The 27,935-nt window shown below is 46.7% G+C and overlaps 1 protein-coding gene across 1 annotated transcript in view; it reads right to left on the bottom strand.

The window, feature by feature from the left end:
• The window catches only part of LOC142790003 (uncharacterized), a 64,404-nt gene that overhangs the window by 15,721 nt on the left and 20,748 nt on the right, over positions 1–27,935 (bottom strand). The window contains exon 5 of the mRNA XM_075885032.1: positions 26,937–27,084. Coding sequence (XP_075741147.1) covers positions 26,937–27,084 — 148 coding nt within the window. The remainder of the gene's footprint in view (positions 1–26,936; positions 27,085–27,935) is intronic.

Below are 27,935 nucleotides of genomic sequence, written 5' to 3' on the forward strand. Positions count from 1 at the left end.
GAAACATGTTTGCGCTTTCCTTATACTTTTATTAACACTTCAGGCATCTTTAAGCTGTCCTGCAAGCAATCAGGACTTCTAGACACAAAATTGGTAAAGCATTCTGTGGAAAATTCTTGTTTTCAATGATCACTGATGAAGACGTGTCATCACATAATCAATGCAAGCTTGCAGACCCAGGTTGAACGTTCATTACATTGTGGTTATCCTACGCGCCTGGTAAGTGCCATCGCCGAAAATGTGAGCGGGAAACGAAGAGAGCACTCAGCCGCCACTAAGGCAGCCAACGTCACTGTAGCATCCTACGCGTATGCCATTTCGCATAATGTGGGAATTGATTGATTGATTTGTGGGGTTTAACGTCCCAAAACCACCATATGAGTATGAGAGACGCCGTAGTGAAGGGCTCGAGAAATTTCGACCACCAGGGGTTCATTAATGTGCACCGAAATCTGAGCACACAGGCCTACGACATTCCCGCCTCTATCGGAAATGCAGCCGCCGCAGCCGGAATTGCAACCCGCGACCTGCGGGTCACCAGCCGAGTACCTTAGCCACTAGAATACCGCGGCGGGCGCATAAAGTGGAAGACTAGCGAAAATTTACAGTGCGGACTTGGTGTTTTCAGCCCCGTGTGGTTACCAGGATTGTGAAGAAAAGGTTTATGCAGACAGCAGCGGGAAACGAGATTATATGATAAAGAACAAGAAACCACGTGAAATTCGTTTCAGTCAAAGTGTTGTATTGTGCACTAATTTACTTGTGAACGCGTGTACACCAACCAAACTGGGAGGTGGGTGAACCAAAGACCTTGGGAACACCAGTACAAGGTAGAGAAAGCTGTACCTCGTCGTTTGTGAGTTCACTGTCAGAGGTGTGATTGCGCCCCAGTGTTTCAAAATGCCCGCATTCTCGATGGCGCCCGTGGCAGAAATGCGTGCGAAACAATTTAACCCAATGAAACTGAGAAAAAAAGAGGCAATTTCTTACTGTGTCTTTTTAATTTTGTTAGCCAAAGCAACGAGGTATCTCAAACTATCACTTTCAATTTGGAGGGTGCAGGTCGTTGTAATTATTGATCACAGGAGCATGAGGTGTGCTGTTATCTTACGCGTTGTTGTTGACGTTTTATTAATTTGCAATGGCTGAATCTTTGATCTAGGTGAAAATGCTTGAGGCACGTGTGCCTATAGTTAGGTGAACGTTAAGGAAGCTCACTTGGTTAAAATTCGCAGAGCCCTCCACTACAGCGGCTCATAATCATATCGTGATTTGGGGACGTTAAGCCCAGTCAATATTGTTATATTAGGGTTTTATTGATCTACTGTTATTTCAGAAATGGCGTGTCTGATAACAAACGAAATCAGTTTCTGCTGTTAGGGCATGTGTCTCTCTTCTCTGCCCCTTGTCCTGGTGTGCTATGTCATATAAATGACGAACTCCAAACTGGCCAACAATATATATTGGCACTTTCATTCACGGACTTGGTAAGCCAAGATATATTTTCGAGCTTCTGAACTACGTCTGATTTTTGTCTTTCCTAATAATTTATAATATGTGTGACCTAAAGGTCGATGACATTATAGGTAGACGATTCTGTGGCACTGATGATTAGGCTTCCTTTTAAGCAATCGCTCAAACTGTGTCTCTTTTTTATTTCGAGGTACTGTTGGCTATTGGGGCCATTACAGGGGAGAGAGCGGACGAATCTGGTCAATGGGAACCATTATTTAGAAGAAGAAGCAATGTGTCACTATACATACATCGTAAACCAAATACGACATAAGGACCATCATGCGAAACATAATTTGGCAATGTACAGTAGATATAAAAACGAAAAAAATAAATCATAATCTTTTTTCACTAACATTTCTTATGTTACATGTACAATATACCACCTTATTTATGACTGATATATGAAGCTTGACGTCCGAAAACCACGCTATAATTATGAGAGATGCCGTAGTTGGGAGCTCCAGAGATATCGAGAGCCTGGTTTTTTTTAACGTGCTCCCAAATCGGAGCATGCAGGCTTACAGCATTTTCGCTTCCATCGAAAGTTCAGCCGCCACAGCCGAGATTCGACCCTGTGACCTGCGGGACAGCAGCTGAGTACATTAGTTACTAGACCACCGCGGCGTGACTACAGTATATCACCTACTTTTCAGTAATATACATCACAATATCAAATTTTGCAACTTTCAAAAATTATGTGGTTGACAGTCATCGCATTATATAGAAAAAAATGTTCGCATTCAGTAAGATATATTCCAAAATATTTTGTAGTGCTCGACTCAATTGTTTCTAATGTTTCACAATCCTGTGCAGCGTCTGGTAAATTTTTTCATTCTTTCATAGTTCTAGGGGATTGAGAGTATGCGTGCGTGTTTACACGACAGTATGTAATAAAATATTTCCAGCGGTAGACACTTCATAGGTTCCGGACATGTCACAGAATGAGTCATCGTGCTACATCAAAGTTAATTGTATTTTGAGAAAACAAGAGCCAGATTTTTAATCTAGCTATGCGACGGCATTACAAAAGGGTTAGGAAGTTTAAATCTTGCGGCATTTCTGTCACCGAATCATTTCGGAAGAACGAATAAATATAGCCGCCCTTCTTTGCACTCACTCAATTTTATTGATTATTTTTGTGATAAAATTTACATGTGATGCTTGCATATTGTATTGTAGCCTTTACTGTTTTTAAATACGCTGTTAACTTTACTCACTTTTACTGATTCTGGAGCAAGCTTTGTTTTCCGACTTTGAAACTATACTTGATTTTGAGTGGTAGAGCCAATATAATTGATACGTTGAGTGCAGCCTAGTGAAAGTGTTTACGTGTCGCCACTTCCAAGTATTTACATATTTAGTGGTAGCTAGCGCAGCCATACTTGGTTGATACTTAAAACTTAGGATGTGCTAAGCCTCGTTTGTTTGTAACTGCGAGTATATTGTTCCCAGTATATGAAAGAGTTATCGGCGAAAATAATGATACAACACTATCATTATTCTAAATGTAAAGTATTACCATTCCAAGTACAGAACCCTGCAGGACACAGGAGATATTGGTGTCGTCGAACTAGTGATGATGGTCATGTAAGGGCTTCCGCTGTGTAAGTCGCTTTTATGCCACTGGCATTCTCTTCAGTTACTAATGAAAGTATACGGCTCACCCGCAATTGAGAGAGGATGTAAGCATGAACTTAGCACCAGCAAAGCAGAATGATAAGAGATGATACTCGCCCCACCGTTGATAAGCAGCCACATTGTGACTTAGATTTTCTAGTCAACTGAGCCGGAATGAACCTGTATTTAACTGAGCAATATTGCAGGTCTCGTCTTAGAGGCATAAACCGAGTCGCACCGGACGCTGCGAGTGGTCTCAACCACGTACCGGAGCGTTATCTATCGAAGGAGGCAGCGGGAACGCATAGAGCAACGCTGTGTCAGGCTCTTGCTGCAGTACTAGGTGCAATAGCATGCCTGATTGATTGATTTGTGAGGTTTAACGTCCCAAAACCACCATATGATTATGAGAGACGCCATAGTGGAGGGCTCCGGAAATGTCGACCACCGAGGGTTATAAGACGTGCATCCAAATCTGAGCACACGAGCCTGCAACATTTTCGCTCCATCGGAAATGCAGCCGCCACAGCCAGGATTTGAACCCGTGACCTGCGGGTCAGCAGCCGAGTACATTAGCCACTAGACCTCCGCGGCGGAGCGCAAATAATGCCTTATCATAAAATGATTGCTTATATTGAATTTTCAAGGGCGAAAAACGTTAAGCGCTTCGCACTTCTTGTCATCCATCTATATATAGATTGCATGTGTTGTAATCACGTTGTCAGTAAACGCTCACTGCAGGCCATAACACGGCTTACATAGCTCAAAGCCTATTAATGTATACGAAAAAGGCCTAAAGTATTGCAAATAAAAACTAACCAAGAAATTATTGCAATAATCTGCTTACGAACACTAAATAGTTTCGGAAACATGCTCTTGACTGCAGCGATGCGCAAAGAGCGCGCCACAAAATGACCGAAGAAGCGAATGTTCTTTCTCCTGCGCTTTGCCGGCACTGTGTTCCTACAAAAATATGATTCGAGAAACAAGCTCGTAGAACTTGCTGCAGCCGCGCGTATCTGAACTTTCGTAAGAAGCAGTAACTCGATAAATCACAGCGAAAAAAATCAGCAGATCTCAGGTACCGGGGAATCGACGTTATGCGAAGCATGCGGACAGAAGGTGACCATGTTGCAATTTTTGTATTGAGCGACACGTCATGAAATGACGCTAAATATTTGAACAAATGTTGCACGCTTCTAGTGGCTAAGGTACCCGGCTGCTGACCCGCCGGTCACGGGTCAAATCCCGGCTGCGGCGGCTGCATTTCCGATGGAGGCGGAAATGTTGTAGGCCCGTGTGCTCAGATTTGGGTGCACGTTAAAGAACCCCAGGTGGTCGAAATTTCCGGAGCCCTCCACTACGGCGTCTCTCATAATCATATGGTGGTTTTGGGACGTTAAACCGCACATATCAAATGTTGCACGCACAGACATATGTTGAAGAGTTGCACATATTCATATAACCAGTGGTTTGCACTTACGCAGCGATGCCGATTGGAACATTCGTATTAGCAACATTTCAAGCTGATATGCAGCGCTGAGACGCGCGAGAATGCTGGCCCTGGACACTGCTACATAAATCAACTTCAGCGCATGGCAACTAACTACTATTGACGTTAACCTGACGTGGCGGCTCTATCAAATGATTACATATGTATTGCTTATGATTTGAATAGGCGGCATTGCAACCACTATTGACGTTTTACGAAGATTACCACCTATTTCAAAACTAGATTCGATACTTGGCTTAGCTCCGTGATAAAACTTTCATTGCCAGGCAGAATGTTTGTATTTGTTTCCTGCTGGGACCCGGACATTTATTCTTTGCATTCGTCGCGGCGACGCTACCGATAATAGGTGTTAACGCTCGTGCTTTAAAATTGCCCTTGTGTGATCTCACCATTCCTGGGTCAATACTAAGTTTCAATCGCCTACCAGTGACACATACTCGCACATGGGTAGGTGCCACTGTCTGGCGGGAAATGCTTGACGACGTATGTGACGGCATTGTGATGTTATTCATGTCTTGACCAGCGCGTCATAGTCGCGAAACCATCTTACCCTGCCCTGCTAATTTTGATTCACGTCAAGTCAAGGGGGCACCCGAACGTAAGCGGCTAGGTATATGCGATCAAAGTCATCGAAGTTCGCTAAGAAATGCTTCGCATTTAAAAGTAGCGCGAATGTCAAACATCTCGTTTATGAATCTCCCTTACAATGCTCTAGCCGTGCCAGAGGAAGCATGCATGCTGTTTCCAAACAATGGTGTCATCTAAACTTTAGTAAGCGTTGCAGTGGGAGCTTTAGCAACGGCACTCGCTGGGTGACTGTGCTGCGCACTTCCTCAGGTTTACCAATAGTTGAGCTACTATACCTTTTTGAACGAGATAGCATTAGAGAGATCGTGTCCCAGAAATTCCACCGTCAGCGTCGGTACAGTTGGTTGTGAGCGAAAAATCGTCCGTGAGCGCAAAAACCGAGAACGAAGCAAATAAATTAAAGAATAAAATATCAGCCCCGTTAAGGACTGAACCTGGGCCGTTCGCATAGCAAGCAGGTGTACTACCACAAAACCACAATTTCACTTGCAACTGCTCAGAGAAAATAACGCTACCTAAATGTCATGTAGTGGAAGGAGTCCCCTTAACGCATTTTGTTTGACAGGTGTCACGATGAAAGCGAGCCTATTAAGTGATTTGTAGGCGCATTTGGGAGGCCTTTAAACTACGTCGAAAAAGGCCGGGATATTACGGCCATCGCCGCTTAAAACACACAGGAACTTTCAAACAGCTCTACACATGGACAAATATGTACATCTAGCGGAAAACATATCCTGCCTTTCCAGAGCCGTTGATCAAGCAAACAGCTAACGCAAACGCCACCTAATGTGCGCTTATCTTTAAGACATTGTGAAACTTTTTATGGTCTCCGAGATGGCGAGCGCGTCGCTGTATCTTGGAGGCAATGCGACTCTTGCTTTAGATCAAAAACTTGTATGTACCATTCGCGTGCACGTGTGTGTGTGTGTGTGTGTGTGTGTGTGTGTGTGTGTGTGTGTGTGTGTGCGTGCGTGCGTGCGTGTGTGTGTGTGCGTGTGTGTGTGTGCGTGTGTGCGTGTGTGTGTGTGCGTGTGTGTGTGTGTGTGTGTGTGTGCGTAAGTGCGCGCGCCATCGGTGAGACGTGAAAACCGTGTTTCAACTACAGCAGATTGGCCCCGCCGCGGTGGTCTAGTGGCTGAGGTACTCGGCTGCTGACCCGCAGGTCGCGGGCTCAAATCCCGGCTGCGGCGGCTGCATTTCTGATGGAGGTGGAAATGTTGTAGGCCCGTGTGCTCAGATTTGAGTGCACATTAAAGAACCCCAGGGGGTCGAAGTCTCCGGAGCCCTCCACTACGGCGTCTCTCATAATCATATGGTGGTTTTGGGACGTTAAACCTCACGAATCAATCAACTACAGCAGAGTGCTGTTCTAGCAGAGGGAAGTGGCCACACTGCACAATCACTGCATTACTATAGATACGTCATGCATGCGCGCACGCGTGTTTGTGTGCGTGCGTGTGTTTGTGTGTATGTGTTTAACAAAAAATAATAATTAGTGTGCACTTAGCGGTTGAAGGGCATACTAGGGGCTGGATTTCGCTATCGTGTTCAACTCTTAAAGGCGAAGCTCAAGGGAACCCGATTTTTTTGTGCTGGTACATACCAGTGTGGTGTTGAGTGCCCTAAATTACCTGTCTGCAATGTCGCGCTACGAATAGCGCCGTTGGATACATAGTATCGTTCACATACTTTGCTGAAGTGATCCTTATTCTTCAGCGGCGGATGAGGCTTTAAGGAGCTAGCTCGCCAAGTGTTTAATATGGGGTGAAATCCCGCACCATATCCTTCATTACATGGGTGACTGCTAGATACTGCACTGTTACTCTTATTTCAATAATGTTCACTAATGGTGCGCCTACTACCTTTCTTACAAGGAGCCTATTACAAAGAGCCTAAACAACGGTTACGCTAACCATGGTTCCGTTAACCGTGGTTGGCTGATGTTACATAAAACACGAAACCGTGGTTATGCCGCTAACCGTAGATTCAAGAAAGCAAGCTTGGCAACCTTGGTAAAGCAGATAGTCCAGAATATGGAGGCACCGACCACCGATGAGTGCATGCCGCAAGTGCTTGCTTTGCCTGTGTGACATGGGTATATATCAAGCGCCACCTTCGGTCGCCACTGTATGCAGCAAGTGCTTGCTTTGCCTGTGTGACATGGGTATATATCAAGCGCCCCCTTCGGTCGCCACTGTATGCAGCAAGTGCTTGCTTTGCCTGTGTGACATGGGTATATATCAAGCGCCACCTTCGGTCGCCACTGTATGCAGCAAGTGCTTGCTTTGCCTGTGTGACATGGGTATATATCAAGCGCCCCCTTCGGTCGCCACTGTATGCAGCAAGTGCTTGCTTTGCCTGTGTGACATGGGTATATATCAAGCGCCACCTTCGGTCGCCACTGTATGCAGCAAGTGCTTGCTTTGCCTGTGTGACATGGGTATATATCAAGCGCCCCCTTCGGTCGCCACTGTATGCAGCAAGTGCTTGCTTTGCCTGTGTGACATGGGTATATATCAAGCGCCACCTTCGGTCGCCACTGTATGCAGCAAGTGCTTGCTTTGCCTGTGTGACATGGGTATATATCAAGCGCCCCCTTCGGTCGCCACTGTATGCAGCAAGTGCTTGCTTTGCCTGTGTGACATGGGTATATATCAAGCGCCACCTTCGGTCGCCACTGTATGCAGCAAGTGCTTGCTTTGCCTGTGTGACATGGGTATATATCAAGCGCCCCCTTCGGTCGCCACTGTATGCAGCAAGTGCTTGCTTTGCCTGTGTGACATGGGTATATATCAAGCGCCACCTTCGGTCGCCACTGTATGCAGCAAGTGCTTGCTTTGCCTGTGTGACATGGGTATATATCAAGCGCCCCCTTCGGTCGCCACTGTATGCAGCAAGTGCTTGCTTTGCCTGTGTGACATGGGTATATATCAAGCGCCACCTTCGGTCGCCACTGTATGCAGCAAGTGCTTGCTTTGCCTGTGTGACATGGGTATATATCAAGCGCCCCCTTCGGTCGCCACTGTATGCAGCAAGTGCTTGCTTTGCCTGTGTGACATGGGTATATATCAAGCGCCCCCTTCGGTCGCCACTTATTTCTCTTCACCGGGAGACGGACACACAGACGAGTGAACGACGGACGGGCGGATGCTACAAAAAGTGATGCTAATTATCAAGGTATGATATTAAGGTCACTTAGAAAGAGCATCAAAATGTAAATTAAGAAATATTGTTATATAATGTGTTGTGAGAAATCAGACAAAAGACAGCACCGTTACTGCGGGCCGGCTGTTCTTTATCTAACTTCTGTCTCTTCCACCTCGCTCTACCTGCCCTTTCGCTGGATTTCCACGCGCTAAAACAATGACAGATCGTGGTCATTACACTCGGTCATCACTGAAAGTGCGTGAAGTTCTGATAGGCGTGACTGGGCTGCATCTTAGTGGTGTGACTCTACCGCGCTGCGACTTGGCTCGCGGATTTGCCTAAACGTGTCGGTTGGGCAGCACTGGCTATTTCACTGTGGCCGTCACTGGTGACGACGTAGCAATCGGCACTGGTCTCGCACGTTCTGTGGTCTGCCGATTAGGATGGTTCTGGTTTGTGGCGCTGACTGTATTGTAGTGGTCGCACGGTTCAGCTGGCCACATGCAGTTTGCGGTCGAACGTATGAGTTAATTTGTGCTTGTCTTCCATATTTAGGCTGGGAGTCTGAGCATACTGACTGAAGGAAGGCTGCGAACGAGCTGAGACCTTTCTGCACGTCTCGCCAAGATTGACACTGGTATCAAAAGGTGCCTTGGTTGTGGTGCTCCTCCTTCCGAACTTGTCGACACTTGGTCGTTCAGCGACAGATGCCGTGCGAGAAAGTTCGGTGTTGTGGTCCACGTGGCCTGAAGGCAACACAGTGGCAGTCTGAATGAAGGGGTGGTTCTGGGGAATGATCTCACATTCCAGGGACCGGGATAGGCCAATATCAGCTTCTTATGGTGAGGCTTGTGGGTGTTACTTTCATCTGTTGGTGTCGAATTCATGAAATCTGAAAGGTGTGGTATGGAGCCCTGCTCCCCGGCGGTATCGGTGTCTAGTGCGTCTCCTTCCGCGTCTACGGTTCTGTCTGCGTCGGGGCTCCGGCGAACAGTTAGGCAATCGGAGATCTTTCCCTTACAAACCTTTCTGCGAAAGAAGGTTGCTTGGCTTAGGGTATAGCTGCACCATAGGGACGATGTTCTTCCCGAGCTAGAACACTAAGAGGTTAACTGTTGAAGTGGTCAGTCGCAGAGTTCCCATTCGTCGTAGAATCTGGGTTGACATGAATAGGATCAGACACATAGAAAAGTGGCCGAAATACATACGTTAATCTAGCACACCACTCCGGCGAAGATTGTCGTCTGACGCCTTCCTAATTGTTCCAGGCTATATCAGTGATGCGAAGGCGGTCGATGGCCACTATCCATTTCCAATGCTGAGGCCAGACATTGCGGGTGCCGACAGCGTTAACAGTTTCGATACACAGGCAAACATTGTTCTTGAATCCACAGAACTCCGGTAGTTCCATTTCAACCACTGATGGTAATGTGGAAATCAGCGATCCCAAATTTCGCCAGCTCAAACAGTCTATCTTCGGAGCAAGCGAGAACGTCGCCTGCATGACGTCAGTGGGTAGGTCGGGTGAGGAGCCAAAGGAACAAGGGGTGACGGCTGCAGAGATAGCGGGGGTACTGGTACTCACACCGGTAGCATAGGCTCCGCAGTGCGAAAGCGCCAAGCTCTGAAGTTGTTGGCCCTAGTGCGCGGCTTCTTGATAATGTTCGCGCCATCGTCCCGCGAGCCACCTGAACAACCCTTGCCGGCGGCTGCGGAATATGCTGCCAACGTAGCAATTAACGCGGCTGTGTCATGAATCGGTGAAGCGCAGTTTCAGTACCATTGAGTTACCAAGGAACCATGGAGGCGTGAACTTTTCGTGGTCGGTACTTGAAGCACCACAAGCAAGCGGCTAACGAGAAGTGCGATCCGAAATTTCGCCAGCTGAAACAGTCTGTCTTCGGAGCAAGCGAGAACGTCGCCTGCATGACGTCAGTGGGTAGGTCGGGTGAGGAGCCAAAAGAACAAGGGGTGACGGCTGCAGAGATAGCGGGGGTACTGGTACTCACACCGGTAGCATAGGCTCCGCAGTGCGAAAGCGCCAAGCTCTGAAGTTGTTGGCCCAAGTGCGCGGCTTCTTGATAATGTTCGCGCCATCGTCCCGTGAGCCACCTGGACAATCCTTGCCGGCGGCTGTGGAATATGCTGCCAACGTAGCAATTAACGCGGCTGTGTCACGAATCGGTGAAGCCTAGTTTCAGTACCATTGAGTTACCAAGGAAACATTGAGGCGTGAACATTTCGTGGTCGGTACTTGAAGCACCACAAGCAAGCGGCTGACGAGAAGGCTTCGACGCCGTCCTTGCCAAGCGGCGCTATCCTATGGCAGCTCACTTGCGGTTTGCATGCCAGGTCCAGCATTTGCGGAGGACACAGTGACTCCGCATCTCACGACTGCGCAAATCGTGACCAAGGAGGCGTCAATGGCGTCCGTGGGAGCCAGGTGGGATGCTAGAGTCCTGTTGACGGGATCCACGCACATGGGGCCGTTAACGGCGTTCCCAGACAAGAAAAGCCCGTGCGATACCTTGGCGTTAATTGGTGTTGCTGCGCCGATGACTAGAAGTTGAGCCTCCGACGAGACCTGGGCAACGTTCGCAGCACCTGGAGGTTATGAGGCGGCGAGGAGGCATAGGGGACATCCCCGAGCTGTGCTTGGTGCAGTGGCAGATCGGTGGTTTCCATGGCCAAGAAAGCATGGATGGTTTTCCTTGTCTTCGCTAAAACTGTTGCTTGGGCGAGTTAGTTCATGATTATTCAGACTGATTTATCAGCGCAAAAAAGACGGAACATTTAGAAAGTCTAACACACACAGCGCTGTGTGTGTATGTCTTGGCTGGCAGGTCCAAAATGCTCAGGATACACGAGCACAGGTGATGGCTTCCTCAAGGATTCGTTTTTCGCGATTGCGTCATTCTAATGAATAAACGAGACAGAAACAGCACCCTTGCTGATGGCTGGCTGTTTTATTCCGACTTTCTCAATCTCTGCTTCGCGACAACTACCCGCACGCTGTCAATCTTCGCCATAACAGTATATATATATATATATGTATATATATATATTTATGTATATATATATATATATATATATATATATATATATATATATATATATATATATATATATATATACATATATATATATATATATATTGTGACAGTTCTAACGTAGTATACATGCTCGAATGCGATATCTGTAATCTACAATATATTGGCTATACAGAAACACCGTTTAGAAGTCGGTTTAATAATCATAAGTCGCATGTCAAAACCCTTCCAAATCTGCCTCTATCGAAACATCTAGCAATACCTGGTCATTCTTTCGACAATATTAAAGCAACGGTACTGGAATCCGGTTTCCGCTCACATCATAATCAATCAATCAATCAATCAATCAAACTTTATTTCAGGAATGCATACATTACGTGAGTAAAATTTTACAGTACAGAGGAGGTCCCGAAGTTAGAAAACTGTCGGGGGGACCTCCGTTAGAGAATAAGTAAATTGCGATAACAATGCAGCAAGCAGTGAAAAACACTTTGTACGAATTAAACAAAGCGGAACAAATTAATCATGAGCGGGAAATGCGCGAGTCGTTTCTAATCTACAAGTTCGGTACACTAAACTCTGGAATAAACGAACACGCAGGCACACTCGCCAATCTATCTTGCACCACTTAAGGTGTCTCATACCCTTCCGAGATTTCTAGTTCATTTTCTGTTATTTTGCTTCTTATTTTTGTTTTCGGCAGAGCCATCCTTGTTCCCAGCTTAACAAGCTCAGTTTACCTGTTTATCTTTAGTATGTATACCGCTCGGTCATGTGCTTCAATCTGCACGTATGGTTATCATAATGCTTTCCACACCATGCGCCATATTTATATTTAAAATCTCTTTCACTCGTACTGATGTCGCTATAACGATAAGAGGTGACCACTGTGTCTATGTTACTTTACGCATTGCATCTTCACATTAAATGTATTTTGCCTTTTTGTATAATCATGTCGAATCACTTCCGATTGCTATTGCGCATGTCCCAAAACATTTTAAAAATGTATATAATGGCTACGAAAGCTGCATTACATGTCACACTGATAAAGGCTGGCCCACCAGCCAAAACGTATGTGAATATTAAAAGTGTTTCCTCGTTAGTCGTGCTTTTTCGCTTCCGTTTCTACTACGGAGCCAGTGCGCTTTCTTCCTCGCAAAGTCTATATATATATATATATATATATATATATATATATATATATATATATATATATATATATATATAGGCAGGCATGGTGGTTGAGTGGCCGTAGCGATGCATATAGTCTAGTAGATCCTCCGTGAGCGGTCACAACGTGGTTTATTTCGACGTTTCGGCCTAGAGTCTGGCCTTCATCAGGAATCGCTGATGATGAAGGCCAGACTCTAGGCCGACACGTCGAAATAAACCACGTTGTGACCGCTCACGGAGGATCTACTAGACTATATATATATATATATATATATATATATATATATATATATATATATATATATTTATATATATATATATATATATTTATATATATATATATATTTATATATATATATGTATATATATATATATATATATATATATATATGTGTGTGTGTGTGTGTGTGTGTGTGCGTGTGTGTGTGTGTGTGTGTGTATTGTAGTGAAGAAGATGAGCACTACTCAGAAAGGCAGGAGGTAGTATCACTCAGTCGGTGACGAAGACGACGTTTGGTTGGCTGGGTACTCAGGCTGGTTCCGATATTCCCACTTGACGTGTCGTGGCCGCTCTCCTGTTTTATAAAAGAGCGCCACTTTAAAACGCCTCATTTTAATTGGTGGAGGTGCTCGGTTATGCATAATCCTGAAATGGCAACATCGTACGTTGCCTCCAGTTGCTACGATGTCCACGGACGACGATCAGCAGGCGGCCGCCTCGGCTCCAACTACTGCAGCTCCCGTCTGTCTCGGCTCCTTTCGGCTATGCAATCGGCCTACCTTCAATGGAAACGATGACAAAGACTTTGAAGACTGGCTCGACAAATACGACCGGGTGGGCAAGCACAACAAGTGGGACGATGCGCACAAGCTTACTGTCGTCCAATTTTATTTGACCGACGTCGCCAGTCTGTGGTACTGTAATCACGAGAGAGACCTCCCGACTTGGTCGGCCTTCCGAATGGCGTTTGCGGACTTGTTTGGCCGCCCAGCGCTTCGCAAACTACGGGCCGAACAGCGCTTGCGTACTAGGGCTCAGGAGAATGGTGAGAATTACACCAGTTATATTGAAGATGTGGTCGACCTTTGCCGGCGTGTCAACTCGGCCATGACAGAAGCCGAGAAGATCAAACACATCTTGAAAGGCGTGACTGACAACGCATTTCAGATGTTTGTCGCCAAAAGCCCGCAAACGGTAGCGGAAGTGATCCAACTTTGTCAGAGTTATGTTGAGCTCTGGAAACAGCGTGACACCACCTGTCGTGCCAGCGCACCATGTGCAACAATCTCCGCTTTAACGTTGGCTGGCACTGCTATAGACTAGACCACTTTGCTTCTCGAGATCAAGCAATTTGTACGAGAGGAGTTCGCACGCCAGTTGTCCCTCTGCCTTATACCTCTGAAGGTGCCCCATCTACTTTAGCGCCATCAACACAGTGAGTAGTCCAGGAGCAAGCGTCCGAGGCGCTACCAACAGCTCACGCACCACCTGTGGCTGCTCCATTGACCTATATCGAAGCACTGAACGGACCCTGACGTCCGCCTGTCACGAACGGCCACGTTTTTTTGTCGCGAACGCCTACGTCCACGCGTCCCTTTGTCGTACCGACTGAACCTATGTACCAGGCTGCCCGTCCTCTCTCCCAACCACCACCTCCACGCTTTCAGAACCCTTGGCGCTCTCAAGACAACCGCTCCATACGCTTCGCCTGTGGAATTGCGGGTCACGTGGCACGATTTTGTCGACGGCGTGAGTTTTTTTCTGCGTGACGACGTCAGGCCCAACAATTATGATTTCCCACCACGATCTGAGCCTGCTGTGTCTGGCGAGCCTGCCGCCATGGACACATTTTCACCTCGCTGGAACTTCAACAGACACCAGTCGCCTTCACCTCAACGCCATTCCCTTTCACCAATGTTACGTCGACCTCGCCCTGTCACTGAGGAAAACTAGAAGCCACAGTTCTGGGGGCAAGAACTGCGGATCTTTCGAACTCCACAAGACCATGTTTTTCACCGTCCAACGTCGTTGCTGTCCCCGTTGAAGGTATACCTGTTTTTGCATTGGTCGATACTGGCGCCGCAGTGTCTGTAATGACTGAAAAACTTTCCCGTCGACAAAAAAGTCACGATGCCTCTTCACGACTTCGTTTTGAGCACTTCAAGCAAGCAACGATTTTGCCCTTTTGCTGCACGCAAAGCACGTCTCGTAATTGCTGACAATATTTATGTCGTCGAGTTTGTAGTGCTCCCGAAGTGTTCCCATGACATTATATTAGGCTGGGACTTTCTCTGCACTCATCATGCCGTCATCGACTGTGCTCGACACGAAGTGAGTTCGCGCCGTTATGTGAAGCTGCTTCATTGACTCGTCCCTTTGACCTGCAAAAGTTTTCGTTGCCGCTGACAATTTGATACCCCCGTTCTCATCCACCCTAGTTCCGCTTTCCTGTGACGTCTCTAGTGGCTCAACTGTTCTTTTCACGCCTTCTGAAACCACTGTTCGCCGCAAGTGCTTCCTGATTCCTTTCGCCGTTCTGAATGCTTACGAGGCATCAAGTGCAATTTATGTTTCAAATCCGTTTCCCTCACCTTCCAAGTTACTGTACGGAGAGTGCTTGGGCTTTGCCGATGACATTGATCTCTCGAGTGCACGTGTAGTTTCTGAGCACTCGACTAAGCTACCTATTGACGCTGTTGATTGCTGCGCGTCATCCTCTTCCCCATAATTCACCGACGCAATTCCGTGCTGCATCGACACCAACCTTACGGCTCAGCAGCGCCCCGACGTCATCGCCCTCCTCGAGCGCTTCCGCGCCAGCTTCGACCACCAGCAACCGACTTTGGGCCGTGCTTCCACAGTATCTCCCCAAATCGACACTGGCCTTCACGCTCCTTTACGTCAGCGTCCGTATCGGGTATCGGCATCTGAGCGTCCCATAATCGCGTAACAAGTTGACGACATGTTGAAGCGAGGTGTTACTGAGCCCTCTAACAGAGCCCGTGGGCCTCCCTAGTTGTTCTAGTCAAGAAAAAGGATGGCTCAATAAGATTCTGCGTCGACTACCGCCGGTTGAATAAGATCACGCGCAAAGATGTTTACCCGCTAGCTCGCATAGACGATGCCCTTCACTGCTTACAAGGCGTGGAGTTCTTCTCATCACTAGATCTGCGTTCAGGTTATTGGCAGGTTCCCAAGGCTGAGGCTGATCGCCACAAGACGGCTTTTGTTACCCCCGATGGCTTATGCGAATTTAACGTCCTGCCATTCGGGCTCTGCAATGCGTTTGCCACTTTCGAGCGCATGATTGACAACATCCTCCGTGACCTGAAACGGCAGACATGTCTGTGTTATTTAGACGATGTCGCGATATTTTCAAGCGACTTTTCAACGCATCTTCAGCGGCTCGAGACAGTGCTTACTTGCCTCACCTCCGCCGGTCTACAGCTCAACCTGAAGGAGTGCTGCTACGGCGCTCGAAAACTCCTAATTTTGGGCCATGTTGTATCTAGAGATGGCATTCTTCCGGATCCGACGAAACTCCGTGCCGTTGCCGAATTTCCTAAGCCGAAGACCTTAAAAGAACGTCGCAGCTTCCTCGGTTTATGTTCATATTTTCGTCGTTTTATTCGCAACTTCGCCTCCATCATACCACCCTTGTTTGACCTTCTTGCCGGTAACAACGACCTTTCTAGTTGGTCGTCAGCTTGTGATGAAGCATTCGCCACACTCTGCCACCTTCTTACGTCACCTTCTATACTGCGACAATTTGATCCTCTTGCCCCGACGGAAATACACACGAATGCTATCGGAGTAGGTCTCGGTGCTGTGCTCGCCCAGCGTAAACCTGGGCTTGATGAGTACGTCGTCTCTTACGCCAGCCGTGCATTCACAAAAGCACAAGCCAACTATTCCGTCACCGAAAAAGAGTGTCTCGCCATCATATGGGCTATAAGCAAGTTTCGACCCTATCTTTGCGGGCGCCTATTCAGCGTGGTTACAGATCATCATGCATTATGTTGGCTCTCCTCGTTAAACTATCCCACCAGCCGGCTCGCCCATTGGGCGCTTCGGCTACAAGAGTACGACATTCACGTTGTTTACCGATCTGGCTGAAAACATTCCGACGCAGACGCTTTGTCTCGATCACCTCTACGATGTAAAGTGGCAAGTCGCCGTTTCGCCTGCCCCCGACAAATCTGCACTTAGTGTCAGCGACATGCTACAGGAGCAACGAAACGATCCTTGCATCGCTTCTGTTATCAACTTGTTGAGTCGAACTCCCTCGCAAAATATCATTAGAGGTATGCGCCGTCAAATACAGCACTTCGTTATCAGAGATGGTTTGCTATACAGACGGAATCATCTCTCCGAAGGACGCCAATGGCTCCTAGTCATTCCCAGACGTCGTCTCTGCTCAGACATAAGCGCCTCCGTTCACGCCGACCCACAATGCGCCTATGATGGAGTGTTAAAAACCTACACCCGCCTGTCCCACCACTACTACTGGCGTCGAATGTATTGCTTCGGTCGTCGTTACGTACGTTCCTGTCTCGCTTTCCAACGCCGGAAGAATCCCACTACAAGTTCTCCAGCTCCACTACAACCCTTACCTTGTCCTGCCCGACCGTTTGACCGGGTTGGTATCGATCTGTATGGACCTCATCCAATTACATCGGCTGGAAATCGCTGGGTAATCGTCGCTATCGATCACCTTACGCGCTACGCAGAAACGTCACCACTCTCTTCTGCGTCAGCCAGTGACGTCGGTCGTTTCATATTGCATCAGATCATTTTACGTCGCGGTGCACCACGTGAACTCCTGAGTACCGAGGGCGTGTGTTTTTGTCAGACGCTGTCGAATCGCTTCTCAAGGAATGCCAAGTCATTCATCGCACCACCACCGCGTATCATACTCAAACTAATGGCATAACAGAACGATTCAACCGTACATAGGAGATATGCTGTCAATGTACGTCGCAACCGATCATGCCAACTGGGACAATATTCTCCCTTTTGTGACATACGCGCATAATACTGCTGTCCAGACAACCACTGGTTTCTCTCCATACTTCCTCATTTATAGTCGCGATCCCTCTTGCAGGCTAGACACCATCCTTCTTTACCACCCGGATGTTGCTGAGTCGACTACGATGTCACAAGCTGCTAAATACGCGGATGAGTGTCGCCAGCTTGCCCGCTCCTTCACAAGTGCTGAACAGCAACGCCAGAAACACCACCGCGATAGCCCAACGCCTCCAGCTTCTTAACCACAGGATGACCTTGTCTGGCTTCACATCCCTTCAACCAGCCCTGGTCTCTCAACGAAACTGATGTACAAGTATGACGGCCCTTACCGTGTAGTTAAACAAACTTCACCCGCCAATAACATCGTGGAGCCGCTTGAGCAGCCCCATGATCAACGACGCCGTGGACGTGAGACCGTCCGCATAGACCACCTAAAACCGTATTACGATCCCAGTATTTTTCTCCTGCCCAAGATTCGCCAGGATGGCTCTATTCCGGAGGGGAAGAAAATGTAGTGAAGAAGATGAGTGCTACTCAGAAAGTCAGGGGGTATCACTTAATCTGTGAAGAAGACGACTTTTGGTTGGCTGGCTACTCAGGCTGGTTCCGCCGTTACCACTTTACGTGTCGTGACCGCTTTCCTGTTTTATAAAAGAGTGCCACTCTAAAACGCCTCAATTTGATATATATATATATATATATATATATATATATATATATATATATATATATATATATATATTTGTGGTACAACGCGAACAAAACACAGGTACACCTTGAGACTGCGAAAGCAGCGTGTTTTCAACAGCTGAGCCACCAGATCGTCTTTTTCGGTCGTGAGTGAAGCTAGAGGCCCACTACCTGGTGTCTATTTCCCCACCACTATATATATATATATATATATATATATATATATATATATATATATATATATATATATATAATGTGGCTGTGAGAATAGCCGCCATGGTAGCTCGGGGGTAGAGAATCGAACGCGTTATTCTGAGGTCGCAGCATTGGCTCCTGCCCATGGCAAGATATCTTTTCACCCCCTTTCCCTTCTTCACATTGACCTTACTATTTGGTCTCCCAACCTTCCCTATACTTTCCTTAGCATTTTTGTCTTTTAGATTTCATTATTATTGTGTCGAAACACGAAAAAACGAGCCCTTAAGTACATACTTCTTTCCCTTATTCATTACCTAGGGTCTCGTACTGGCAGACTTGGTGCCTTAGGTTGTATACAAGGCACTCTTAGTCAGCTGCCACTTCGTAATAAGTTCATGTGCTACGTGACACCACACAGGCTCATACAGAGTGTGCCACACTCGCTGCAATGGCTAGAGATGGCGCTGACTTACACTCCCACGTTTAAATTCACATATATACCCAGTAAACTTGCTGGAAGAATAGCAGCCATGGTAGTTCAGTGGTAGAGCTTCAAACGCTTATTTGAAGGTCGCAGGTTGAGTTGCTGCCCATGGCAAGTTATCGTTTCATCCACTTTTTTTCTTTAAATTTACCTAACAATTTGGTCTAGTAACCTCCCCTATATTTTCCTTGGCCTTATTGTCTGTTAGATTTCATTAATATTGTGTCAAAACACAAAAAAACGAGTCCTTAACTACACTTTTTTCCTGATATACATATATATATATATATATTGATTTTTAAATATATATATACCAAGAATTTGAGGACGGGCAAAATGAAAACTTTTCATTTTTCTTACGTTTCAGCCGGGAACCAGCCTTCATCAGAGAAAACACTATACAAATATGCGGTTTTCTTAAGTAGGCATGTTATATAAGGGGCACCTGGCACGTGAACCATCCCTATCATGCACTATCTACAGCAATACGTGGCGAGCTATGAACGGTGAACAGAGAATGTCAAAGCAATGTCAATGTAAATTTATGACAATGCTTGAATGATGTGTACATTAAGTAGATCACATAAATAGCAGTTTGAAAACTACGGTAATATTTACAAACAAAAATAAAGCTATCAAACCCATACAGGAAATCACACGTACAAAACAAAAAAAGTATGGCAGAAAAGGTTCGAATGAAACAAGATGCGTTACTAAGATTTTCATAGGGCACAAACAGAATCGATAACACAGAGTCAAGACATTAACTGCACCGAAAACGTGTGTGAAAATCTGCGTGTACAGTGATTATGAACAGACTGTGATGAAACTAGAACTTTGTTCAGCGCCGAAATTATATATATATATATATATATATATATATATATATATATATATATATATATATATATATATATATATATATATATATATATATATATATATATTTATATATATACATATATATATATATATATATATATATATATATATATATATATATATATATATATATATATATATATATATATATATATATATATATATATATATATATATATATATATATATATATTGTCGCGGTACAGCGCGAACTAAAGGCAGATAAACGTTGACACAGCGACTCTCAGCAGCCGAACAGCAAGATCGCCTTCTTTATCTTCAATCAGCCAGAGCTCCACTACCTGGTGCCCGCCAAATCCCCTTATCGTCGTTTTGGTCCACCAATACACACGCGTCATTTGCCCCCCTCTTAATGAGCATCGCCTCGATGCTAAACCAGTAGTGCAGTTTTTTTTTTTTTGTCTGATCTTTAAGAAGCGTCTTGCGCAGTCACTACCTTTCATAAGGCTTCATGCGCACAACGTGAACTAGTTCAGGACGGTGCTGGCGAAGCCTCATACTATATGAACTGTCGGGAACGACCTCGTAAGTAACATGACTCAGTCGTCGCAGTACTAGATATGGCCCAAAGTATCTCCTTAGGAGCTTTTCAGAGAATCTTCGTTTCCGTATGGGCGTCCAAACCCATACTCTGTCGCCGGTCTGGTAAACTACTGTTCTGCGGCGAGAATTGTAGCGGCTCGCGTCGTACTCTTGTTGCTGGATTCGCAGGCGTGCTAGTTGCCTTGCTTCTTCCGCTCGTTCTGTAAACATCTCGGCGTCCGGTTCGATGTCGCCGCATTCGTGCGCTAGCATTGCATCTAACATGGTTCGTACTTCCCTTCCGTGAATTAGGCTGAACGGGGTCATCTGGGTTGTTTCTTGCTTGGCAGTGTTGTATGCAAACGTGATATATGGCAAGATTTCGTCCCAATTTGTGTGTTCGACGTCCACGTACATTGAAAGCATGTTTTCAATTGTTTTGTTCAGACGCTCTGTAAGCCCGTTCGTTTGCGGGTGGTAGGCGGTGGTCTTACGATGGATTGTTCCACTCAGCATGAGGACTTGTTCCAAAAGAGCTTCCGTAAATGCGGTTCCTCTGTCTGTGATTACGACGCTTGGTGCACTATGCCGCAGGACAACGTTCTCGATGAAAAATTGTGCCACCTCCGCGGCTGTACCTCTCTGGATAGCATTTGTTTCAGCATAACGGGTAAGGTAATCAGTCGCGACAATAACCCAGCGGTTCCCAGCCGTAGAAGTAGGAAGTGGGTCCAAAATATCCATGCCAATCTGGTCGAATGGTGTTCTTGGGACCTGCACGGGCTGCAGGAGGCCAGCTGGTTTAGTCGGCGGTGACTTCCGTCGCTGGCAGTCGAGGCAAGTACGAACATGGTGTTTTACGGCTATGGTCAGTCTTGGCCAGAAGTAGCGCTGCCGTACTCTGGCCAACGTTCTTGTGTAACCTAAGTGGCCTGAAGTCACCTCGTTATGGCATGCTTGGAGTACTTCGGAGCGAAGGGCTGCTGGGATGACGAGCAAATACGCAGATTCTGTCGAAGAGAAGTTTCTTTTGTATAGTACTCCACTCCGTAAGCAAAATGATGACAGCGTTCTTACGAAAACAGTTGGTGGCTTCTGAGATCTTCCCTCCAGGTAATTAATTAGGGCAAGTAACTCAGGGTCGCCACGTTATTGCTGTGCAATAGCGGTTAAGTCAAGCACACCGAGAAATGCTGTTTCCTCTTCATCGGATAGAGTTGCCGATTCAATGGGTGAGCGGGATAGACAGTCGGCGTCCATGTGGCGCTTTCCTGACTTGTGTACGACAGTCATGTCGTACTCCTGCAGCCTGAGACTCCAACGCGCTAACCTCCCGGTAGGGTATTTAAGATTTGTCAACCAACACAGTGAGTGGTGGTCGCTGATGACTTTGAAAGGGTGGCCGTATAAATACGGGCGAAATTTTGTGACCGCCCATACCACGGCGAGACATTCCTTCTCAGTCTCGGCGTGTGTTAGTGTTCGACTTGCATAGGCGATTACTCTTTCTGTGCCCTCTTGCAGCTGCACAAGCACAGCTCCCAAACCACTATTGCTGGCATCAGTGTGTAGCATCGTTGGGGCTTTCTCATCAAAGTGGGCAAGCACTGGAGGCGTCTGTAGTCGCTGGCGGAGGTTCTTAAAAGCAGCTTCGTCTTCGTTGCTCCATTGGAAATCAACGTCTTCTCTCGTGAGACGGGTCAACGGCGATGCGATGCCTGCGAAGTCCGCGATGAATCGTCGCGGACTTCGCAGGCAAGTCCGAGGAATCGTCGGACAGCCTTCTTATCAGTCGGCACCGGGAACTGTGCAACAGCTGCGATTTTTTCAGCATCAGAACGAACGCCTGCATGACTGACAACGTGGCCAAGAAATTGCAGCTCTTCATAGCAAAAGTGGCACTTTTGCAGGCTTCAACGTCAAGCCCGTAGACCGTATGGCTTGTAAAACTGCCTCAAGTCTCTTAAGGTGCTGGTCAAATGTTGCGGCGAAAACTACGACATCATCAAGGTAGACCAAGCAGGTTTTCCACTTCAACCCAGAAAGTACGGTATCCATAAGTCTTTGAAAGGTAGCAGGCGCTGAACATAAACCAAAGGGCAAGACTTTAAATTCATATAAGCCATCTGGTGTCACAAAAGCAGTCATCTCGCGGTCTCTTGGGTCTACCTCGATTTGCCAATACCCACTCCTTAAGTCCATCGATGAAAAGTAACGAGCATGTCGAAGTCTGTCGAGAGAGTCATCTATACGAGGAAGTGGATACACATCTCTCTTTGTCACCTTATTGAGTTTTCGGTAATCTACACAGAAGCGCAGGCTGCCATCTTTTTTTTAACGAGGACTACAGGTGACGCCCAGGGGCTTTTTGAGGGCTGAGTGACGTCATCTTCTAGCATTTTGTCGACTTGCTCTTGTATCGCGTTCCTTTGCAGCCACGCGATAGGGGTTTTGGTGAATTGGTCTCGCCATGTCCTCGGTAATTATCCGATGCTTGGTTAGAGGCGTGCGGCCAACTCTTGATGTTGTCGAAAAGCAGTCTTTGAATTCGGCCAGTAGCTCAAGAAGCCTCTTTCGCTCGTTCTTAGGCAAAGTAGTGCTAACGTCAAGAACTGGTGTCGAATCAAGTTTTGGCGCCTCGTCGACTACTGCCAAGCAGCCTTCTGCGTCTGTGATATCGTCGAAGTAAGCGATTGCCATGCCTTTTGGAAGGTGCCGGCGCTCATCACTAAAATTTGTCAGAAGCAAGTCCGTGCGTCCAGCGGCGACACTGACGATACCTCTTGAGACGGAAAAGCCGTGTGTGAAGAGAAGCGAGGTTATTCGGTCTGCTACTCCTTCGCCGTCAAACTGGACAGCGGCTGCCACAGAAACAAGCGTGCATGACCGAGGAGGGAGAACCACATCGTCATCAGTTAGACACAATTGGTTTGGTCGCGCCTGTGTACAATCAGGTGCGCCCGCACTGTTGCGGAATGTAATCAAACTGTCTGGGATATTGATTACGGCGCCATACTCTCGTAAGACGTCCATAGCAATAATTAGATCCTTGCAGCATGCGGCGAGAACGACGAACGACGCAACGAAAGAAGAACCTCCTATGTCGATTCTCGCTGTGCATCTTCCAAAAGGCATCAATAACTGAACACCTGCCGTCCTTATTTGAGGGCCTGTCCAAGGTGTCTTCACTTTCTTCAGGCGGATGGCGAGGTCCTGACTGATGATAGAAAAGTCGGCACCGGTGTCGACTAAGGCTGTTACTTTCTGGCCGTCAAGAAAAACACTCAGGTCAGCGGTCACAATGTCGTCGCTCTCACGTCTTGTCGGATTTACAGCGTCGTGTAATGGGGGCTTTTCGTCGTCATCTTCATGGCCTGCAACCTTACCCCCAGAGATCGCCGCCCTCAGTTTCCTCGTCGCGGGCTGGGTGACCTTCTTGCGTTAAGGTCCGCGGAGGTACGTCGGTGTGACGAAGGTGAATGAGCGGGAGAAGGAGAGCGGGATTGACGTCCCAAACCTGGCTGGCGGGTAGGTATTGCCTCCTCGTCAGAAGTACGGTATTCGTAAACGTGAGAACGGGCTTCATAGAAAGAGACATCCTCCCGGCGTGGTATGCATTCTTCGTTCGCACGTCGATCGTCAGACCATGTTCGAAGAGGGCGGAACGAATCACTGCGGTGCCAGCAATGACGGGCAATATGACCTGCACCTCCGGAGTTAAAGCATAGTGGACGTCGATCGATTGTGCGCCATGCGTCTGTTCTTCGGAGCGGTGGACGTCTGAGCCTCCCTTCTTGCGACGATGTCCATGGGGCTGCTGTGGACGCCTGGTGGTACGTCGGCTGGCTTGGCGGTCGGCTCAGGGTCTGCTCTTGCCGCGGTGACCAAGGAACCGTCAGCACTGGGTGATATGGCGGCGATGTACCAGATGGTGAACGTCGCAGAGCATCGGCATAGCTCATGGGACGGTGCTCGTCCCCAGAACCAGCGGTAGAAAATGCGTGGCTGATTTCGTCGCGTACCAGTTCAGCGACGGACGCAACGGGTGTTTGAGCCACTGGATTCTGGATCTTTTGCAGTTCTTCGCGAACTATCTCCCTAATGAGGTCTCGCAGGGAGCTTTGATGCTCCGGTATGGCGGAAGCATTCATTGGGGCGCTGCTAGACATTCGATGATACTGCCTGCATCGTTGATGGAGCGCCCGCTCGATAGTCGTAGCCTCCTTGATGAAGTCAACTACGGTACTTGGAGGGTGGCGCAGTAGCCCGGCGAAAAGTTGATCCTTCACGCCGCGCATGAGGTAGCTCAACTTCCCATCTTCACTCATGTTCGGGTCAGCTCGACGAAAAAGACGACTCATATCTTCAGCAAACATAGTAACGCTTTCATTGGGTTTTTGAACCCGTAGCTTCAACAGGTGCTGCGCACTGTCGCGTCGATCGACATTGGTGAACGTATCGACAAGCTGTTGTCGGAAGTCCCCCCAAGTTAACAGACTGGCTTCTCTGTTCTCATACCAAATTTTCGCACCACCGTCAAGGTAGAAATAGGCGCGTGAGCGCTTTTCTTGTTCAGGCCACAGATTAATCTTGGCGACAAGCTCGTAGTGCTCAAGCCAGTCGTCCTCGTCTTCATGGGCGCCGCCACTAAAGTGATAGGGAACCAGTGGTTGAAAGATGGTTACCTGTGAAGGCTGTGTTGGCGGGGGGCCTTGGGGCGCTGGTTGCGGACTGGCGTTGGCCATTTGGAGAGGTAATCGGCACTTGCGAGGTTCCGTGGAAGGCGTGAACTCTGGAGCGAGGCCTATCAGCCGCCGACTGAACCGGTGCACGGGCGTTGCAATGGGTGACAATGCGTCCGAGCTAGATGAACAGCTCCCAGTGGGCGTATGGAGCATTAGGTAGGGTTGCGTCCCAGCACCTCCACCAGTGTCGCGGTACAGCGCGAACCAAAGGCAGATAAACGTTGACACAGCGACTCTCAGCAGCCGAACAGCAAGATCGCCTTCTTTATCTTCAATCAGCCAGAGCTCCACTACCTGGTGCCCGCCAAATCCCCTTATCGTTCGTCGTTTTGGTCCACCAGTACACACGCGTCAATATATATATATATATATATATATATATATGTGTGTGTGTGTGTGTGTGTGTGTGTGTGGGTGTGTATATACATATATATATATATATATATAAATATATATATATATATATATATATATATATATATACGTTTTTTTATGACGGTATAGGAATTAGCACAGAGGATTCAGGGGTGCTCTTGATCTTCTCCGAGCCAACTCCTCAATAATAGTTCGCTTCGTGCACATGACGTGATTTGTTTCCGAAAAGAAGAGTGCATAGGCGTTTCCTCTAAATATGAAGCTGCGTCATAGAAGTGCCGAAGTTCAGTTAGGCCCAGACATTGTCACGAGTGCACAGTTTTAAGAGAATGTTCAGTTTCTCCAACGTCAAAATATTATGAAAATAGTGACAGTCTAATATCGGAAAACTACGATATGGATGTGGGAGACTGTGTTGTGTAGCACTCCGGAACTTGCGATGACCATAATCATTTTCACGTGCGTCTGAATTTAACCTTATAGGCCCAAAGCATTTTCTTTGCATCTATGGCGGGGATGCCACACCACAATCTGTGGGTCAGCAGTCGAGCGTAATGATCACTGGACCATCGTGCGGGTCAGCTCTTAGTGTCTAATGCTTTACTACTTGCTAAGATGTCATTTTAGGGTGACCATTTTTTTCTGTTTGTGATTCATATACTAATTTACAAATACTGGAACCCCATTAACGGATTTTCGCAGGATAGGTACAAATATTTCATGCAACTAGTAGGGCAAATAAAAACAATAAAAAACGAACTACATGTTATATAAAATTTATGCAGCTATAAATATAATTGAACAACACGTCAAATACAGTTATTAACACAACGAAAAAGAAAATAAGTTAGTTACACAATATGGGACGTAAATAAACTCAGAGATAGCTGGAACACCCCATCGTTGGACAGTTGATTCTATTCATTTAGGACCATGGGAAAAATGAGTTTTTAAAGCAGTTGTTGTGAGCAGAGAATGGGTGATTGTTAACTCATGTCGCTTTTAGCGAAGCCCCACTACTGAAGTGAAGATAGAGTGCCTGTGGGAAAACCAATCTAACAAAAACTTATTCAGTATTGTATCCTGATGCTGCATAAACAAAGAGTTCATAGTAACAACCATGGTGCATGTGTCAGTTCTCTCTCCTTACGCAACCGAGCACAAAAAATTGATTCAGAATATAAGACAGTCTCAACTACCGTGTATTGCATTCAAGAAAAACAACTGAGGTAGAGGTTATATTGACCAGCTTTTTTCCTCCGATGTAACATTTTATGAAGTAAGCTGGGTCATCCAAGAAGTCTACGTACGTATTTGGATACAAATACATTTGAAACTAAGTGGTTAAAGCACTAAAGATTGCACAGACACGAGAGAAGCAACTTACGAGTCGCACTGGGTACTCTGAACGAAGGAGGGCCCGCTTGAGTAAGCTTTCAGACAATATTGTTGGAGGCACCATGTGGCAATGGGTGTACATGTAATCTGGCTCGGCGTGATGGCCGATGGCAACAAACACGTCAATAGAATAGCCACTGCATCATGAAAGAAAATAACTGTTATTGGCATCATGACTTAATACGTGCGTCGATCAAGTCTACTGCATGGACATTGTTACGGGGATTATTGCACTTGTCACATAAAAAACAGCGAGAGTAGCAACAGATTATGAAAATCAGCTAGACTAAGGAAGACGTTGTGAACTACGAGATAGTAGTGGGGCTGTCAAGTGCACCAATAATCCTGTAAAATACGCCAATCCTAAAAACTGGCGATTCACATAGTATAGTGGGCAACAAGAGCAGCGAATTGTAACGTGACTTGATACGGTCAGCCAGGTAATCTTTCGCACGCACTGACGGAAACTGAGAGACCATGTGCTTTACGATGCTATTTGCGTGGAATGCTTGCGTGGCAAGAGTTGCAGAATCTGACTCAGCAGAAGCTATGACAAGACACCAAAAGGCCGCATGAAAGAACCCGCTGCAGTACTCAAGAATCACAGTCGAAAGAATGAGGAAATAGTTTCGGCGATGGATATGCTTTTTCCTTGCATTGCGCTTATAAAGCTTCTCGACTCACTTTCCGCTTAAATTATAAAGTAGCAGCAACCCGTTCTCTTCCTCTCTATTTGTTTCTTTTTCGACTAACGGAAGTGGAAGTGCCTTTATAACATACCTCCCAGTAGCTATTTTTTGAGGGAGCTGTATGTAAACCTAGCGATTGGGGATGTAAATATATTTATTTATGTATTTATAATACTGTCAGTCTCATTCCGAGACCATAGCAGGTGGGCATACAAAATTGACCAACAGGTAAAAAACAAACAAACAAAATACAAAAAAATTGCAGGAATGCAGCGCTGCGATGACAAAAGTATGCAATT

Source organism: Rhipicephalus microplus, chromosome 2 (assembly GCF_043290135.1).
Source record: "Rhipicephalus microplus isolate Deutch F79 chromosome 2, USDA_Rmic, whole genome shotgun sequence".
Taxonomy (NCBI): Eukaryota; Metazoa; Arthropoda; class Arachnida; order Ixodida; family Ixodidae; genus Rhipicephalus; species Rhipicephalus microplus.